Source organism: Echiichthys vipera, assembly GCF_963691815.1.
Source record: "Echiichthys vipera genome assembly, chromosome: 9".
Lineage (NCBI taxonomy): Eukaryota > Metazoa > Chordata > Actinopteri > Perciformes > Trachinidae > Echiichthys > Echiichthys vipera.
Genome location: NC_139834.1, coordinates 11,943,376 through 11,964,030, shown reverse-complemented (window position 1 = coordinate 11,964,030; position 20,655 = coordinate 11,943,376). Strand labels below are relative to the sequence as shown.

At 40.3% G+C, this 20,655-nt stretch overlaps 1 protein-coding gene across 1 annotated transcript in view; it reads right to left on the bottom strand.

The window, feature by feature from the left end:
• Window positions 1-20,655, bottom strand: part of LOC310952300 (cadherin-4-like) — a 245,577-nt gene that overhangs the window by 60,755 nt on the left and 164,167 nt on the right. The window contains exons 4-5 of the mRNA XM_083920873.1: window positions 13,533-13,759; window positions 2,834-3,031 (exon numbers count right to left, since the gene is read on the bottom strand). Coding sequence (XP_083776999.1) covers window positions 2,834-3,031; window positions 13,533-13,759 — 425 coding nt within the window. The remainder of the gene's footprint in view (window positions 1-2,833; window positions 3,032-13,532; window positions 13,760-20,655) is intronic.

Sequence of the window (20,655 nt, the reverse complement as noted above, 5' to 3'; positions counted from 1 at the left end):
GCTCATCCCAGATGGGGTAGGTGCATATATATTTTCAACTGCCCCAGTAGCTCACCTGGTAGGACGTGCAAATCATGTGAGTCCTCACTGAGGCCAATGTTTGATTACAGCCTTTGATGCATGTCATTCTAACTCTCTTTAATTATCTTTAAAATAAATCATAATAAATGCATCATAAATCATTTATTAACCCTAACAAGGCATTGTTCTCACTTTAGATCCGGTAGCTCCAAAGTGCATAGTTAGCTGATGTCTTATATAATGTCTTATAATCTAACAATAAACATGCTAAAGATGCTACAATTAACTTGATGTCTAATCAACACATAAAGTTAACAAGAATCTTATAAGGACTTATAACCCTTATTATCTATTAACTAACGCTTATCATATAGGACCTTAATATAAAGTGTGACCCACTCAGTTTGACTGAGGGAAGGAAACAGATTCAAACAAGCCTAAATTCTCAACAGAGGACTAAAGAGGTTATAAAAGTAGACTAAACGTATAAACAAGTACGGCAAATTCCCATGCCATCCACCCCCCAGAGCTGTCTCCTTGTTAAAAATCTCTAGTTCTCAGTATGGCCTAGCCTGCCCTCCAGTAGTCATTAACTGGAAAGACAGGAGCCTAAGAGCCCAACAGAAGCATCAACACGCATCACTTCTCCTCTGCTCTGAATGCTCCACTCTCAGCAATCCACCAGCCCCTGACTGACTTATTTACTGCAAAAAAGTGGATTGTGTTTGGCTGCACACTTCACTTCCAAATGTTCCTTTGATACCCTCTCCCTCTCTCCCCCTCTCCCTGCCCCATATCCACTGTCTCTCTCTGGTTCTGACCAACTCATGGAAACAGCAGAACCATCTGAGTTTATGGCTGGTGTAGCACTACTGAAGGGCTCAGTGGGCTCAGATGAGGGTGCCACACTGTGCCAGGCTGATGGGACACAATACAACTCCAAAAAGAGTCTCCAAAAGACTTACAAACTCTCCCCTCTTTGACTTGATATTTCTGTCTCACTATAAAAAAACGCAGCATATAAAAGTTTCCTTCAAGCAGCTCCCCAGGCTTTTCCATGGGGATGGGATAAAACCTGCAAGAAAAACAAAGAACAGGAACTAAAGGGGGAAATGCTTCTTTTGCACAATTTAAGACGCAAAAGAGATAAACTGCAAGAGTTTTGTAAACAGCGAGGACGAGCTGATGGCTAGATATCCCAGATAAAGAGAGAAGGAAAGTGGGTGCAGGGAATGAAGCAGCAACCTCCTGGAATGATGTTTTTTGATGAATTACAGCACACACCACAAGTTCTGAGTCTAGAGCTTTTCTATGAAAGAGACAAAATGCACATTCTGTTGTGACAGCATCTCTGAATTTTAAGCACTCTGCAGCTCCAGCCTTTGCACAACAACACATTTACACAAACGTTTATTTATTCATGTTTCATTTTTCTCAGACAGGCTTATACAGGACCGACCTCCAACCCTCACCATGTTGTGTTTATATTGTGTACTTTTGCAGAAATCTAATTAGTCAGTTGTTTTTGCCACATTCAACTCTCAGATGCAAAATAAGGACAGGTTTATTGAATAATGATAGGCATCAACAGCTGAGATGTTACTATTTGTATATTCCTAGTTCTTAGGACATGGATTGAGTTTTTTGTTCTTGTTGTTACCTCTGACTGATTGAAGGCTAAGTCTACCCGTATGCAGGTATTTTTGTAAACAGAGGTTTCCCTCCTTTGTGATAACAAAACCCCCATCCAAGTGCTGTTTAAAAAAATCTCTGTACAAATGAAAACGCAAAGACACATTTGAGCTCTGTCAAGAGCCGGCAAACCAGAAAGCAGCTGTATAACCCTTAATTCATGTCCTGGAAAAAAAAAACTCTTACTGAGAGGCTACCAAGTTGCAATGGTGCATTGATCGCTACATAGTGCATTTGGATGCTTCTGTTCCTCAATGTAATGGAAGACTAACTGCTCAACATATAAAAAGTCATGTTAGCAAGTTTAGAACCGGCACTATTTTCATCACGTCACTGCACACAATGTTGCCTCTTTGTGACGCACTCTCTGATATTACAAGCCAAAAACTCGTTGTTCCCTGCCCACATGACAAAACTAAAAACAGATTTTCTAAAAATCTCTCTGGTAGGAGTTTTCAAAAAAAAAAAAATCTGCTTTCAGTGACCCAAAATGCTGTTTCATGCTGTTTCAAAATGTTTTTAAAGGTCAAAACATTTTGTTTTTCAAAAATACCGATGTACATTTGGACTAGGCCTAAGTTTAAACCATGTCATGTCCTTGCAGCTTTTCATACATTCGTCTTATATCTCACAGGAAGCCAAGACTTATTGCTTCATAAGTCTTTGCTTATTGCTAAAGACTGTTTGACAAATTGTATTGTTATAAAGGATCTATTAAAATAGTACTGAACTTCAGGCAACCCTTCTGAAATGGCCTAATAAAGGAAAATGTGGAGAAATAATCATTCACTTTCCTGTGAAACCAATGGACCTCACACTCCGGGATATTTTAGCTGCTTAGCTGGTTTGGGGCCTTCCCTGTGTCAGAAGGGAAAACCTCTCAGGGCCAATCAAGGCTATATAATACGTTAAGATTCTGTGGCTATCATTGCACCAGGGGAACACAACACAATCATATGTAAGGATGCGGAGAATGCACCAGTTATGCTAATGTATTTCTGTTTTTTATCACCATCCATCCCACACCCCCAATCAGCGTTAGTTGTGTAGTGCCCTCAAGAAATCCCAGCTGTAAATTTAGAACAAATCAATAATGCCACCCATCAAATATGTCACTTACGCTGACGAGCATCTGAGGGAACGGCCCTCGAGAATTTTCTGCCACGTTGATTGGTGGGATCACCCAGTCCCTCTTCTGCCTCCGTAGACCCTTGGAGCTGTTCAGGCTGGACCCCGAGAACATGATGACAGGATGGGAAGCTTGGGACGCTTCCTTCTTCTCTTTTCTCTCAGCAATTTTCCCCTCTTCCTTCGTGACCTTTAAGACAACACAAGGTTTTATTTAGGAGGCTGATGTGCAGTTAATGATAATAGTTACTGATCGTTTCTGTCTCAAAACAGAAATTCACAGGATAAGAATATCCTTATATAAGAAAAACATTTTAGTGCTGGGTCAGGTTAGGTTAGATTACGTTATCTTTATTGTCCGATTATGGGAAATTTGTTTTACAGCCAGGGTTCACATAAAAACAATATATATATAAGGACAACATCAATGACACATCAACACAATAAATCACACAGCCATTTGAAGAGTATAGAAGTGGGAATTCATACAAAGTGCATTTACACAAAAGCACAAGTGTGGAAGGAAAGTGTAAGGAATGCAGCCAGAGCGATATTTGCTATAAAGCATATCGATAGCACTTGGTATGAAGGAGACATAGAATCTCTTAGTCCTCCAAACAAGTGCCCTGAATAAATGGGCATAAAAGGGCAAAAACTCCTTCAGGAGTGGATGGTCCTGGCAGTCCAATATAACATTAGTTAATGTTATGAATGTCCAAGTCCTTATCTCTCCCTAAAATCTTACTGGCCATTTTAACAAGACTTCTAAATCCATTTTTATCGGACAGATTGAGATTTCCAAACCAAACAATAACAATGCAAAACGGTTCTTTTTTCTCAGGGAACAAAAGTCTTTGCTGGAGTTTGTAAGAACAGTTGGCTTGGTGGTGACCTTCTGAAATCAATGATCATGTTTTTCATTTTTGATGCATTTAGATGGGGTAATCACATCAAGCCACAAAGTCATAGTATTCAAAGTCAAATAATTGTTTTTTTTTTGCTTTATGCCTTCTATTTGACAGCTGAAGGTTGATAGGAAATGGGTGAGAGAGAAAGAGCGAGCAACATGCAGTAGTAGCTAGTGGGTGACCCAAAAGTCAACGTTTTTTATAATTAGGTTAAATACATTTAAAATCTGACATGACATAAACTGACAGTAACAGACACTTTTTGTTTTTTGTTCAAGTTTTGCTAACTAATATAATATCACTTTTATGTGTAGTTTTTGTAAGGAAGTATATAATTCAGGGAACTCAGATAACAAAATTTGACTCAGATGGCAGTGGTGAAAATTATTCCTATCTCCTTGCTGTCTGCAAGAATAACTCTTAATACAAGTAAATGTAATAACATCTGTATGGAAGATAATTTGAAAGCCTCCTCAGTCTCCATCATGAAAGGCAGTCTTCCTTTTGTCACTTTAGGGCTTTGTGTGCAACACACATGCACACATTATTTGCTTCTGTAACCTACAGTAATTCTGTCATCACTATAGCTGAAGAGAATGCATGATGTTACTATGGAAACAAATTGCTATGGATCCACTCACTCACTCACTCACTCACTCACTCACTCACTCACTCACTCAATAACTCACTTGTTAGCAAGCAGTTAGTCCTTTTCCACCAAATTGGCAATTACGATGCTTGGCAACCAGAACAAGGATCACTCACACACCTCCAATGCTCACATACACTGTATGTACGTAGAGTACTTTACAGCACTGACAAAAAAATGTGGCAGGTCCATAAAGTGTCGGCATACCTTTATACAGGAAAACCCAATGGAATCATCAAATGAGACTTTTGAAAGACCAAATACAAATTGAATTTGTTAAATCGAGCTACTTTGACGAATCAAACTTACTTTGAATTTTGAGCATAAAACTAGTAGATGTTTTTCGACAGAATATAGTGAATAACTTGGTGATGCTTATATTGTGTTGTATGACTGCATTTTTTGTTTCATTTTTGTCATATCAGATCTGCCGTCTTGACCCCGAACCTGCACACACCCATCACCAAAGGGACCATAATGGAAATAAGCCTTCGGGCTTTATTGTGTAATCCTGTCCTAAAACATTTCCTTTTATGTAAGAAATCAATGCCTTGGCTGAGCTGGTGTTATTTATTTTTTAATTAATTAATTATTAAATAATAAAATAATTAAAAAATGTATCTCATATGCAGTCTATGGTTGGGATTTAGTTGAATTCTTTTTCTTACCCATATTGTGCCTCTAATGAACGCTGATGGGAAAACTCCTAATAAATCCCAGTTAAAATGCCTGGAATAATAATAACAAAAAAAAAGAAAGAAAAAGGACAAATATGCTTTAACAAAAACAGGTTTTAAATGAATCTATATATATACTGTATATATATAACATATATAATACTCATTATGTGCAATGAAACTGAACAGGAGATTTTCAAAATGGGCCAAAAGCTGGACAAAAGGCATATATTTAATGTTTTTAAATACAATTTACAAGATGACATGCTCTCTTAGCAAACCTGACATACATACATCATCTGTTTTTATTAGCCTACTAAATTCCAGCAACAAAAACAATGTATTAAATAATGTCTGTCAAAATTTTTATCTAGGCCATATGTGTCATCATGCATCAGACCTGAGAAAGATGGAGCTGCGAGGAAGTAGAGTCTGTGTGAATCCTTTGATGATTTGTATGTGTGTATGTGCATGTATGTGGAATAGACCTCAAACTATGGATTTTGTAATTTACACAGGGTTTAAAAAGCCTATTAACTCATACAATATTCTCCCATCATACATTTCCCTCACAGGCTGCCCTGCAGGCAGAGAGAAATGACCACCACAAACCTGTCTTTTTGAAAGATGTTCAAATAAGGAACTTGAAAGGAGCCCCTTTTCAATCTCCTCATGAACATTAACTCATCCATGAGTCAGAAGAGCTACATCAAATGCTGAAGCTATCAGACATATCACCTATCTAAATTAATGTCCTCGTGGAAATACTGCAAAACACATGAAGGTGAACTGCACAGATTCTGCATTATTAAAATGCTTCCAGAGTGGGTAGGAGCAAACACAATTCATTGAAAAGATAGTAAGAGACCTTTAATAATGACCCCAGGGGTAGTTAAGGCACCGGAGTGTAGATAATACAACATGTTGCTTCTAAATGCAAATACATGACGCATATCGGCACAAGGTTGTAGGCTCCACCAACTCACGCCTTTTTAAATATCACGTGCTTCGTTAGGGGCTATAGCAGATTATGTGTTGTTTACAAGTGTTCTAAAGGTTATATTAAATTGGCAATCTGGGGAGTTCTATAGTAGGTTACAACATATCCCAGGGTTACAGGCCAGTGAAAATATGTCAAGAATTCAGTCACGAACATCATTGTTGAAGCTATGCATCAGTTGCACTCTCTGTCTCTATCACGTTCCCCTGAGCTATCCCTTGCTCCCCCTGCCCTTCTTTTGGAGTGTTATTGTTTTTCTCTGTCTCTCCTTCCAGTCAGTGGGTCCTGACAGCTTGTCTCAATAACAGTGATTCCTCGAGCACTGAGCTCCTTAAGGCTGATAGTGCACAAGCAGGTGCAGCACAGAGCTTCACCTACCAAAGGCTCCCCCCACCATCACTCGTTCATTCAACCTTTATGTATACAGGGTGGTCCAGTGATAGAGGTTCACTTTAATTTCCATGGGTGCTTTGTCAACACTTAAAAAATTATGTTCCCAGACAACAAAACAACATCCTCAATTACCTTTCGAGGGCAACATATTTTCCAGGCTCTTGGGAGAAGTTAGCCTTCAAGACTGCCTGCCAGAAATTCCTTTCTGACCTGTTTTAAACATGGGGTAAAGGTTGCGAATTGAACAAAAAAATAGATGTTGGTGTTGGTAGAAATAATTACTTTAAGGAATTTTAGTTATGTAACACCATTAAGAATATTAGGAGAGGGTTGTCTGTGTTCACAGGACCATAAAAGCAAAAGTCAAATGTTTAGACAAACATTAAAGCTGCAGTCTAGCGCCTCCGCGCTCTCCACGAGTACTCGTCATGCAAGTACACACTACACCGAGGCAGGCTGGCTAACTCACTCATAGATAGCAACTGCTAACGTCATTTAGCGTATGCCTAGCTTGAGATGTTGGCCTGTGATATTGTAACATGCGCGAGCAGGGAGGGAAGATCTGTGGCGTGTACACGAACTGTGTCTGAGAGTCAGCTCTGCACTGAGTGGACAGGATAACTCGGGTGCTGTGGATTTTTGCAAAACAAACAACAGGCTCTACGTGCAGAGGCATGTCTTTTCTAAGACCGGATGATTTATGTTGTTCTATCGGAGCATAATGTCGGCTTCAGTGAATATGATCAAACAAATGTTGCAGACTGGGACTTTAAAATATATATAGACACGTATGCACGCACGCACGTACGTACGCACACACACACACCACACACACATACATACAAATGTTTTGTCAATTTATTACCATGTGAATCAAGACTATTTCTATTAGTTTTCACCTTTACCGGTAAACATATTAATGAATTTAAATTTTTTGTAATAAGTAAGGTGCAGTCGAGCCATGAGTTGGCTGTGTACACCTTTTTATATTCATCTTTACCAGTAAACACAATGTTATGATTATACAACTATTTAGCCTGAAGGCTTCTTTTCTTTTTGGCCATGGGAGTAAAGAATGAACGGTATGATTATGTTTCTGGTTGTAGGTCTTAAGACTGGCATTGATTTACAGTTAAATGTAAGTTTTAAAAGGAAATGCTGGATAGAGTAGGGCTCAAGTGGATGACTCTAGCAGCTGGTGTGGTGTGGACCCTTACTGAACTGTGTTACACAAAGAGAAACGTTGGTGATGCAAGACAGGGAGTGGGGGAAAAATGAAACAATTGGAAAACACTCACCATGGATGCTAGAGAAAATTGTTCAGTTTCATTATAGCAAAGAAAACAGTGCAGGCTGAGAGTGAAGAATATATATGCTTGCTGTGTGTGTGTGTGTGTGTGTGTGTGTGTGTGTGTGTGTGTGGGGGGGGGGGTCGGTGGGAAGTTGTTCATGTCGCTGCATAAGAAAAATCTTGGCTTGTGAATTTGGAAGCCTTAAAGAAAGAGGTTCAATCACCATACATTTACATAATAAGGGGCTAGTGTTTTTAATACCTCTTCCAATTTTTCATTTTATATTACTTCTGTGCAATATGTATCCTCACAGTTCATCCCCAGTAGTTGACATTTGAGACTAAAAATAAAAAACAACACAGGAGCAGGCTGCAGTGTTGGAAGATGGCAATGGCTTCTGGCACATATTGAAAGTTTAGGGGTCCCGTACAATACAGTCTATAAAAAGTATTTTCTCTTTATCTCTCTCTGTTTGTTCTTGCCTGGACAACATCCCTCAGAGGCTTGGCTTGTATCTGCCAGCGGAAACAATGCGTTCAAGGCTGACTTCATTAGATGGACGCCCAGGAGAAAAGCTTTTAAGGCTGCTTTAAAGAAAATGTGTCAAGCAACCTGGCATATGGTGTGTATGTGTTTGTGTGGGCGGGTAGGGGTGTGGAGTGTGGAGAGGCATGGACTAAGGTGTCATGTTTAGTTTCATCAACCAGGCGCTATATTTCAGATAATATGTACTGTGCAACTCAGGGCATTTTCATAAGAGTGCAAAAGGGGATGTGGTTACACATGTAAAAGCATGTGGTATTAAGCTGAAAGAAAGACAGACATTTGCTGCTCTTTCTGGGCATTAGGGGTGAAAGAATATTGGTTCCACATCCAACAAAGTTTAGACTCTCCAATGGTTGCAATTTAAAATATTACTACTACATTTTTTTTTGCCATTAGGGGCAAAGCAAAAACAAGCTGTAAACGGCAATATGTCATTTACAAGTCAAGCAGACATGAAGTAACCCAAGCACGACAGATACTTGCCTGATGAGTTGACCCTTAACTCCCTCTTTTTTTCAGATTTTGATTGACAAAAGTTTCTGGATAGTACTTTTTTTAGTACCAACTCAGTCAAAAGTTTCAAGTTATCTGAGCCGATACTAGAATATGTAGTTAGAACACTGCAGACCACTGATTGGTCAGAGAAAATCAGAGAGACCTCCTGCACAAACCAACTACTTTTATGTAGCCAAGTAACTGCCAATAGCGATTGCGATTTTTATTAATTTGCCCACATTTAAAAAAAAAAATGTTAGCCCTGGAAAACTATACTGTAAAGTATGGCGTTGATTTGAAAAAGTACGGACGACCGTTTTTTTTGCAGATGAAACAACTCAGCCAGTGCCGCGGTGAAGATGATATCACAGCAGTTCAAAAATATTGGTTATAGCAACTTTAAATAGAGTCACTTTAAGGAACTGGTATAGAAACTGGTATGGAAAGTGTATTAAACATTTTTTCATCCACTCTTTCCAAGATTTAAAAATGAACTGGGAGCCTTTAAAGTACTTAGAGAAACGACGTGTCGATGTTAGTACAGTTAAATAAAACTTTCTGAAAAACTATGACAAAAATGCTGCATATCCACTGGAATACAGCATGCTCAAATGGTTTCTGTCTCTAACTGGTAGTTAAGGAAAAAGCAGCATATCATCTTTTGGCCAGTAAGGGATCTATAACTCCTGAAACCGACAAAGACCTGATCATACTTATGAGCCTAAGTAGCTTGCTTCCATGCTCACATCCCACAGCAACAATACTCCATCTTCCTCCTCTTGTTCTGTGTTGGTAGTCTGTATGTCTGTAAGAGACAGACAGGCTATCCAAACACACATGTTGCCATATTCCATGTTTGCTGTACTGTGTGACAAGTTCATTGAAACGTGCACATGATCTTTTCATTCAGTCCATATTCAGGAAACCAACCTCTGTCAAGAGCAACATGCCTTTGTGCACAAACGGGGTTTGTCAGCAGAGTGGGATGAGACAGATGGGAGCTGGGTCTGGACTAATGTATTCTTTTTCGTCAGAGAGAGAAGGGCTTAGTGGGGTTGACTGCAGGGGATGGTTGCCCCACATCCCACCAGTGCAGTGATGGGAGGCAGAGGTGGGGCAAGACATGTTTGGGATAGAATAAGGGGGTTGAGGAGAAGGGCTGTCAGAAGCAGATGTGAACCCCCCTCCTCCCCTCCCCTAAATAAGTCATGCTCCAAATCCTTTTATCTACACATGCTAACAGGTACTAGTGAGTTCCCATAGGAGAGGTGTAGAAAGAAAAAGATGGAGAGAAAAAAGAGAGAGAGAAAGAGTTGTGCCCATCACTGCTGCAAAAGGCTTAAGTGGGCTTTTCTCTAGCTGTGGTGTAATTCTGATCTAACCCTGCAGCTCTGATTCACTCTTTCTCATTCACACTCACGCAGAAAGACAGAAAGTACAGGAAGGTGATGAAATTGATTAAAAAACAGGTTAAGCGGAGATGTCTGCACACTTATTCAAATTATTACTGTAGGATAAGAAATAGAAGCAAACTGGAGTCATATACATATAATATCAGAAGTTTTAACGACAGCTTCACAGATCACAAAGATTAAAAGGGTATGTTATTTGCCTCGATCCAGTACAGAGGACGGTTATACAGTCTTAGACATGCAACCGCCTAGGGCTGCAGCTATCAATTATTTTAGTAATCAAGTTAACAAATGGGGCTGCACGGTGGTGTAGTGGTTAGCACTGACGCCTCACAGCAAGAAGGTTCCAGGTTCGCATCCCGGCTTGGGCCTTTCTGTGTGGAGTTTGCATGTTCTCCCCGTGTGTGCGTGGGTTTTCTCCGGGTACTCCGGTTTCCTCCCACAGTCCAAAGACATGCACGTGTTAGGTTGATTGAAGACTCTAAATTGCCCGTAGGTGTGAATGGTTGTGTGTCTATGTTCGTCTCTATGTGCCCTGCGATAGACTGGCGTCCTGTCCAGGGTGTACCCCGCCTCACGCCCAATGTCAGCTGGGATCGGCTCCAGCACCCCCCGCGACCCCGACCCCGGGATAAGCGGTTGAAGATGAATGAATGAATGAAAGTTAACAAATTTAGTAACAAAACTCTCTTAGAACGAATAACTAATTGGTTTCCTTTTTAGAAAAATCCACATAAAAAACGCCTACAATAACATGATCTGACAAAAAGCTAAACCCATGTTTTCAGCATCGAGTGAGGCTGTGTGCCGTATCGAGGATTTTTAATACTTGAGTAAAGTGTTTTGAGGAATTGATTCAGACACTATAACCTTGCATCTATCTCAGATAGAACCCATAGGCTCCACTCATAAGACACTTTCTGCCCTAAACAAACACACAACCACAAAGACCATGCACAGCAATAAAAATGACACACACAATTCACACTTGATCTGACATAATCTGTCACAGAAAAAAGCTAAGACTAATAACATTCTCGCATACATAGCTGACACACGCTTACACACACTAACACTATGTGAACAGGAGTCACCGAGTGTGAAATGGATGCAGCCCCCCAGCCCTGGTGCCGTCAGCTTTAGCCAGCTGGCTGTGGTCCCAGCTCTTCCCCTCCATGCCATGCTTGCCCAAAACCCTCCACGCTTTGATATCAGCCAGCCCCTGGCTACCCAGACATCTGGAAGTTATTATTCAACAGAGCATGCCACAAAGCGCCATTTCCATAATGAAACATCACATTTTGTTTCAGCGCCCTGCTTCCTGCTCCTGATTGTACTGCATAGTACATACTGTTAAGATGTGAAGCATATTTCGGACCTCTGTCAGACCTGTCTAGCTCTTTAATTGTTCATCTCTCTATTCATGGCTCATCGGGATCTTCATATTAGTTGTCTCGCTGGAAGTTGAAGGAGAATAGCCAGTTATTTGACCTTTAACACATTATTGTTCAATACTGAAACTCACACCACACTAACCAATGATTAATTTAATCAACCAAGTCAGAGCCAAAACACGATTCCCATTCTTACACCCACTCCTACTGATAAATCCTTTGTTTGGTCAAAGTCCCAATCTCCCTCTCTATTTGCCTCTATTACTGACTTTGTGTCATCTCTTTTTTTCCTGGCCATTCACATTACAAAGAAAAAAACAGCAAAAAGCTTCTGGTTTTAAACTATTGAAAAAGACACCCTCAATCATTCAAACAAACCCCGCTGACATCTGAGAGGTTTTTAATTGATTCCGTTTTCATCTTTTGTTTAGACACACATCTAAGCAAAGTTTATTATGGGTAATGAAAAAGTCAAGACTCAAAATGGCTTCTGGAGTTCATCTAAGATCTTTTAGATGTGGGGGTGTGTTTGTGTGTCTGGTACACTGCTACAAAGTGACAATATCCGTACCTTGACCTACAATATTAAAGGGTTTTCAAGCCTCCTGGCTATAGTGTATGCAGCCAGCCATCGCCATGAACTGGAAGAAGTATGTAATGCAAATAAAAGTTGAATTAAGCACCAAAATGTGCATCTTAAATTTCTGTCATGAATTGGCTGAAGTGAAATTAAGTTCACAAGAGCAAAGATTTTCTGCTGGTATAACTGCATGAAATGATTTTTTATTCTGCAATGACAGGGGTGGCAAAAGAAAAACCATAAACACAACGCATACATCTACCTTTAGGGCAATATGGTGATTTTACAACTTGCCAAACAATTGCCTATTTACACATCCAACACCCCTAGCAACTTTGGCATGCATTCGGAGTCATGTTTATGACCATGTGATGAATGGAAGTCCATCGTTCACTCTCCTTTATGCCCTGTTTCGTACTCTACCAACCCCTGAGAAAAAAATATCTGGCTCTTTAGCTGCAAAACACTCCACTTTGTCTGCCGGCTAGTCACTAACTTTTTCCTGTTGCTGGGCAGGTGTTGTATAATGGGTTTTAAGAGAATTTTCACTAAAAGAAAAACAGCCAGAAATGACAGGATGAGAACTTTGGGACTTAACCAAAACAATGAGCTAAAAGAAGCTGTGGCTGAGGGATACTGCTGAGTTGGGGGACATAGCATTTTAAGTGTTTCACTAAAAGCAACCCCTTTCACATTGCAGTAAGTGGCGTTTAGTTTCAACAAAAAGTTAAGTTTGCATACCAAGACTTGGCGTATCCTTGTCAGTCATTATGTCTCATAACTTATACATCTGTCTCAGCTAGATTTGATGTTTCCAGGAACTAATTGGCCCACTCCATGCATGCATGTCAAGAATTGCATTGTGTTATTGAACGTGGACCTCTAATCATGTGTGTTGTTGTCACCTAATCTGATCAAAACGTGTTGATATTGACTCAGATCTGGCCTTGTGGTCATGGGAACGATTGCGCTCAGGTTGCTCAGTCCTCGTCTAACCTCGGACAGCTTTAAAATAGAAGAGGCAGAGTCAAGGACCCCTTGGGTATCCAAGGCACAGGATGTTTTCCAATAACAGCCTACGACTGAAGGGAATCATACTCTTCCCCTGTGGCAGGGTGATTCTATCACTTTCAGCCATGTGCTTCGGCTTCTTCATTTTTGCTCAAGTGTCTCTCTCTCCCTCTCACTCTTAAACCCCAAGGAGCTTTGACCTGATTCTTGGCTGTTGCTATCACCAGACAACTGGAGAAAATTTGATAGGAAGAAGAAATTCTGGGACTATAATTGAAATTTAAAGCATGATATTTCTGTGTCCGTGCTTGCGCTTGCTAAGAGTAAAACTCACCTCATTTTTATTTTGTTGAGGTGATGGTGGGTCAATTAGGGCCAGTTGGATCACAGTCTCCCAGACATGTGTGTGTGGACCACCTGCTGTCAGTTTAAACTGGACCGGCTCGTCCAGGCTGGCTCCCTCTCCCTGGGCAAAGATGGACCCATCTGTCCGCACGCTGAAGATTGGGTCACTGCTTTGGAAAACCATAGCTTCATTCCCCATGCAGTCATCGAATTTCACTGTAAACAAGAGGATTACAGAAGATTTAATAGACTATTCATTAAAGTATGTCTCATCGGAGTAACTGGCGAAACTGCTTTCACTCACAGACAAGCACACACACACACACACACACACACAGACACAGACACAGACACAGACACAGACACAGACACAGACACGCACACGCACATGCACACGCACACACACACACACACCTCGATATAGGAAGTAGATAGAGTGACTACAAAGAGAGATTGTTTTACTGCACCTTATTTGACACTAGTGAATCTCACCATTTGCCTCCATTAATTATAGGTCAAAACATCACTAGAATAAGACTCTTGAGTATTGTTCTCTCCAGCTGTATGTGTAAAAAACTGCCACGTGATGGTGTGGTGTTCTTAATAGTGCTTGAATTAGTTTGAAGGGAAACCAAGTATGTCTCATAATTAACTGCTACAATTACAAGACCTGGTCATAATACAAATATAACTTTACTTATTAAAGAAATAAATAGCACAAGGGAAACTAAATTATATACCATGGGATAACCTCCAGTAGAATAACATTCAAATTCTCAGTCTCTTTTGCATACCTTACATTTATAGCCATAAATAAAAACAAACAAACTGTACTGTTCTGTCAGGAAATATTGATTTGGCTTGTGTTATGACATTTTAACGTTACAATGCTTTTATCATAAGTGACAAATAATATGCTTTTAAGCTTTTAAGCTGAAGGACATATCGCTCTATTTCTAGTCTTCCTCTAGCTATATCTGGCAGCTCGACTCTGCATTCAGCCATTAGTTTATCTACTGTCACCATGATTGCTGCACAGGTTGTCCCATCCTCTTCTTTCCAAACTTTTTGTTTACACTGAGATGACATAAACTGAAGAAAACAAACACTCTATACAGTACATAAACCTGGGGTAGGTAGTTTATTTTTGGCTATGTTGGCCAGAGAAAATCAATAATAATCTTTTATCACACTGTTATTCAGGTGTTCTGAGAGAAAACTAGACTTGTGCACCAGCCTGTGATGGGAGTCTTTGGCCAATCACAGGCCAGTTCAGAGAGAGGGAGAGCTTTAAATTAGAGGTCTCACTCTGATTCAAATTCCGTTTTTTTAATTTATTTTTTTATTTGCGTTTTACCTACTGCAGCTTCAACACGTCACATTAGCATCTCACTGTAATTTATATTTTAATGGCTTAAGGTAGATGTCTTTAGTCCTATCATGTTCCATCTGTTCTCTTAAAATCACAAACTTTGCTGCTTCACATTTTCTAAACCTTTCTTTCATACATCAATGAGTTTTCCGTATACAGTGTAATGTGCTCAAGGCTGTTGAGATAGGTGTTGTTACGCAGAAAAGAATCCGAAAATTCTATCTGAAACAGATAACACATTGAATATTGGGCTTAGAAAACATTGGGCGCAATTTTCAGGCTCTTGTGCAGTGCCCTGTGCCCTAATAACAGTGTCTGTCCTATCTGTCAGAACGAAGGCCCAGAGGGACTGAAGTATGATCAACAAATTGTGATGCTAAGCAAGAGCAGTGTGCAGGAAAAAAACTGTCAAAGCCAGAAAAGTCACTGTTGAATTTTGGTTTCACACGGAGCATGAACTCTGGTCTTCCAGGTTAAAGTCCTGTGTTCGTTTGACCCATCCACCTTTCTCCTTAGGTGGAGTTTGGACTCATATAGCTATGTCACTTTACTTCCTTGTTTTCTAACATGATTATTACTTTGGCCACTAGAGTGCAACAACAAAAGTAAATGTGGGTTGTTAAAAGCTGCTTGCACAATCAACCTGTAAGGTGAGGTCCTTCCTCCTTCATGGCACCCGCATCCTTTCCTTTTGAGGATTACAATGTTTAGACAGCATATTGTGGGAAACCCTTAGCTGAAGGCCGTAAATGACTATCACATCTTCCCCTCCTCTCTTCCCACGTCTTTACGGCAGCTGAAACAAGGCTTCCATTAAAGAAACACTGTGAATAAATCTGTCTTTTCTTGCCACCTGGCCCTAAATACACCTGCAATCATGTCAGTACCCTTCTGTCTAATGCAAGATGTCGAGACAGCTGAATCAGAGCCATGCGGAACTGCTGGGGACATTTACACATGAGGAACTTCCCTAATTACTTCAAAAGCTAAAAGTTTAGTTCTGCTTCCTCTGTAAAGTTCATAACTACAGTTTTTTTTTTTTTTTTTAAGTTTTCTGGCTTAAATATTCCATATTTAATGCAGTGAAACTCATGGAAACATTTACAAACACTGAAAGCAGTCTCTGTAATCATTAAGAAAACACTGAAACAATGCAATGCATAATTTAGAAAGCAAAAGCCTATAGGTACTGGTAGAGAAAGTCATTAGTTCAGGTGGGTGACAGGTGGAGGATTTAAGCATCCAAGTGGATTGGGATGGCATCAGAGCTGCTCCACCCATCATGCTTGCTAAACACACAGGGACATACAGCGGCACCTCCTCCTCCATGGTGCATTTGCTCATATTAAGTCAATTGGAGTTGTTGATGGGACAAAGGACTGTGAGATGGTGAAGGGTCTGCCACTTCACACACAAGCAGATCCTTTTTCTTAGCAGAAATCAGCTCACTTATCCAATTTACGGAATCCGCAATATAAATAGCAATACGCCAGCTGCAGGTGCACCTGGCTTTTAAAGGTAATTGGAGATGGCACTACGATTTAATTCATGTTACCCAAAACACCCCTATGTTAAATTGAGAGACTTAATACAACCCCTTTGTCCCTTGAGCTTTACTTTGCAATCAGATTATGTGCCATGCACTTTAGACCATGCGCTATATATTGTTTAACTACGGCCCTGAGTGTAGCAGGTGCTGCCCAAGTGTCCTGGGGTTTCACAAAGCAGGTTCACCAAACTCTGAATCTAACCCTGAACTCTGAGTTGATCTACTGTGAGATAGGAAACTCTGAGATTTTGGTTCCAGAACAGCTGATTTGCGTTAGGTTGGATTCGACGAGTCACCATAGCAACGGGGAAGGTGAGGGCTACGCTACAACTGGAATTGGAAATATTAATGCGCTCATACGGAGAGTTTGAGCATGTTTTTCGCCGAAAGTGTGGGAGACGGCGTGGGAGGACATTGCTGCTCGGGTCAGTGCCTAAGTTTAAATGTAGTCCTGTTGCAATCACAGTAATATCACAGAGGTGACTGCTTGAGTGGTAATCTATTAATTTATTTAATTTAGGTGCTTCACACGGGGGAGAAGCGCACTTGGCAGCAGCTTAAGATGAAACATAAAAACCTTGTTCAAACAGGTAAAACATCGGCACAATCTCATGGTGACGCCTCATTTTGAGCATGTTTTACATTGTAAAGTAAATATTACCGTAAGTGGCTGCTTTATACGTTGTATAAAAAAACACAATATCTGCTGGGATATGAGAGCATGACTTTGATTGTTAATGTTGGAAATATAAGAACGGATAAGGTTGTGTATGTAAATGATGGACTGTGATGAAACGGTGTTGTGGGTATTCAGCACCCCTGCCGTGAAATGCACCCCCTCGCATTATAGGTGATATTCTGGATCAGAAGGCTGTTGTTTCCACCTATAGTAGTATCTTATAAACAGGAAACCACATTAAAAGCTGGGATTATATTTAGGAAACTCTAAGTCAAATACATTCATCTGGCTCAAAAGATCCATTTCATTCATTTTGTAATTATGGCTGTAGTAGATTTCCACAGAGCATACAAAAGGTGTTTTTTTGTGTTCGCTATTACCCAAGTTTGTGACTTTAAACTCTTTAAAACAGTTTAAAGACTGTAAGTAACCAGTGTTCTGGCCGTTGTGGGTTCCCAGGATATATATATCTATATATACATAGATATATATAGATATATATATATATATATATATATGTGTGTATATATATATAAACTACTCCTATAGGTCGAAACAACAGCCTTCTGATCCAGCATATCACCTATAATGCGAGGGGGTGCATTTCACGGCAGGGGTGCTGAATACGGCACAACAACTACGGTACCGCTGGAAATGCAAGAACGTCTATGCGCGGTCTGATAATCATCTCCCGACGAATAATTAATTCTTTGCGCAGTAATGCTGCACCTTCATCCACGGGATCATTATCAATATGACATGCCATGGTAGTGAAAATAGTCGCCACCTAATGTAACTTCTACTGTCTGATTTTTGCAATGATTTTCTGAAAAAACATACAGAACTATACTACGCCAAAACTCGCCTGCTGACTGAATGAATGAACAACAAACACACCAGTTGGCAAACATGTGTCTGTGCAAATAGAGTTTTGGAAGGCTGCCTGCTTATAATATCAATAAACTAGAAAATCTAACTCAAAGCACGCTTTATTGTATTTCTAAGTCCTCATATCTGTATAACAGTCTTAACTGGAAAAAACACAAGCAGCAGGTGGTCTGTTGTCTTTTCTCTCACTGTCCTCCAATTATTCTCATCTCTTTATGAGGCACACAGCCACTAGTGCAGCAGTGTTGCGGTCATGGCTGGTAGAGGTCTGTCGGCTGAGGCTTCCTGGAGGGAAGGATAATCGAGGGGGGTATGTTCAGGGTATAATTTGTGCCATATCCTGCTGAAACATGATCCGGGACCTCCCAGATTGAGACTGCCACTTATTTGAATAAATCCTTTGTCACTATTAAAATCTGTAAATTAATTACGTGTAATATTTAATGTTAACTGGTTGTTCTTTTACTTCTTATTGAAGTTACTTGTAAATCACTTGTTTGGCTATTTTGGATGCATTTTGAATCTGTTCTTTTCTTATTTTCTTAAGGAGAGAGAAGTCAACCATCCAGGGGTCCGTTTCACAAAGCAGGCTTAGTGAAAACTCTGAGTCTGTTAACCCTGAAATGAGGGAAACTCTGAGTTTTCCGTTTCACAAAGGGAGGTAACTCAAACCAGAGACAGAGGGGTAACTCTAGCCTGTTTCACAAAGAGAGGTAACTTAACCTCTCAGTCAGTTACCATGCTCTCTGAAACTAACCTGGTCGGGACCAGGTTTTTCTCAGAAAACCTTGAGTTGAGTGAGCATAGACGTCCTTAATATACTGCAGCCATAATTACAAAATGAAAGAAATGGATTTTTTGAGCAAGTTGAATGTATTTGACTTAGCGTTTCCTAAATATAATCCCAGCTTTTCTTGCAATTCATAGGTTCAAAAGTGTGTGCTTTTAATTGGGTTACCGGTATATAAACTACTCCTATATAAACTTCTGATCCAGAATATCATCTATAATGCGAGGGGGTGCATTTCATGGCAGGGGTTCTGAATACGGCACAACACCGTTTCATGTCACAGTCCATCATTCACATACACAACCACATCCGTTTTACAACTCCAACATTAACAACCAAAGTCATGCTCTCACATCCCAGCAGATATTGTGTGTTGCGCTGCGTTTTTTTGCAAATGGGAGTTTTTTATACAACTATAACTATAAAACAGCCACTTACGGTAATATTTACTTCACAATGTAAAAAATGCTCAAAATGAGGCGTCACCATGAGATTTTGCCAATGTTTTACCTGTTTGAATACCTGTATGTTTTTATGTTTAATCTTAAGCTGCTGCCAAGTGCGCTTCTCCCCCGTGTGAAGCACCTAAATTAAATGAATTAATAGGCTACCACTCAAGCAGTTCCCCCTGTGATATTACTGTGATTGCAACAGGACTACGTTTAAACTTATGCACTGACCCGAGCAGCAATGTCCTACCGCACCGTCTCCCTCTCTTTTGCTGCAGCAGCGCTGTTTGTTACACTTTCGGCGAAAAACATGCTCAAACTCTCCGTATGAGCACATTAATATTTACAGTTCCAGTTGTAGCGTAGCCCTCTCCTTCCCCGTTGCTATGGTGACTCGTCGAATCAGGGCTCCATCGATGCTGTCTTTTTTTACTTGTGGTGCACGCGCTTAACTCCAGGTCAAACTACTCTGAGTTGATCAACCTAACGCAAATCTGCTGTTCTGGAACTGATAACTCAGAGTTTCCTATCTCAGAGTAGATCAACTCAGAGTTCAGGGTTAGACTCAGAGTTTTTTGAACCTGCTTTGTGAAACGGACCCCAGGTCACACAGCGACACCTGTGTTCAATTCTGTACTTGAATTACAAAGGTGGCACAGAGCTGCAGTGGTTAGGACCTCATGGCAATAAGGTCCTGGGTTTGAAAGTGTGTGTGAATGATGGGTCTATATAGCCGTTTTCACATATGAACTCATGACAATGTCAGGAGAATCATACGTTAAAGGAGTTACCCTTTCATGCATGTACTGTAGCGCACAACAGGAGATCCTCCATGCCAGATTCATTCTCACTTACTGGAAATGCTACTGATATAGAATACAGGGAGTTGTGGGGGATATAAGAGGAGAGAAAAAAAACAGGTAAAGAAGTAAAGCGTGGAGTAGAAAGATGCAAGTGCCATTATGCATGTAAGTTAGGAAAATTAATGAAATACTATTATAAAGCTGTTTTATAACATGAACTCCAGACAATGTCCGACTAATTGGGTCTTGACAATGTCCGAAGTTGCCCTTTCACACATATAGCACACAACAGGAGATTGTCTGTACACATTCTTACTTAATGTAAATAAGGTTTGGGCGAGGGGTTGCATCTGGTTAGAGCATGCAGGAGGCAGTACCGGATGCAGGATTACACTGTGGTCACAAAGACGGTTCATCATTTGGTCATAATCAGCTGGGTCTTTGAATTTGTCTGACAATTTTGGTGTCAGTCTTTACTGATAGAAGTTCACGTATCTTGTTGTTTCTCTAGTTAGAAATTTTCGTTGCTGTCCAGGTGTAAATCACCCTTCTGGTCTTGGCAAGCGCATGATAGCAACGTCA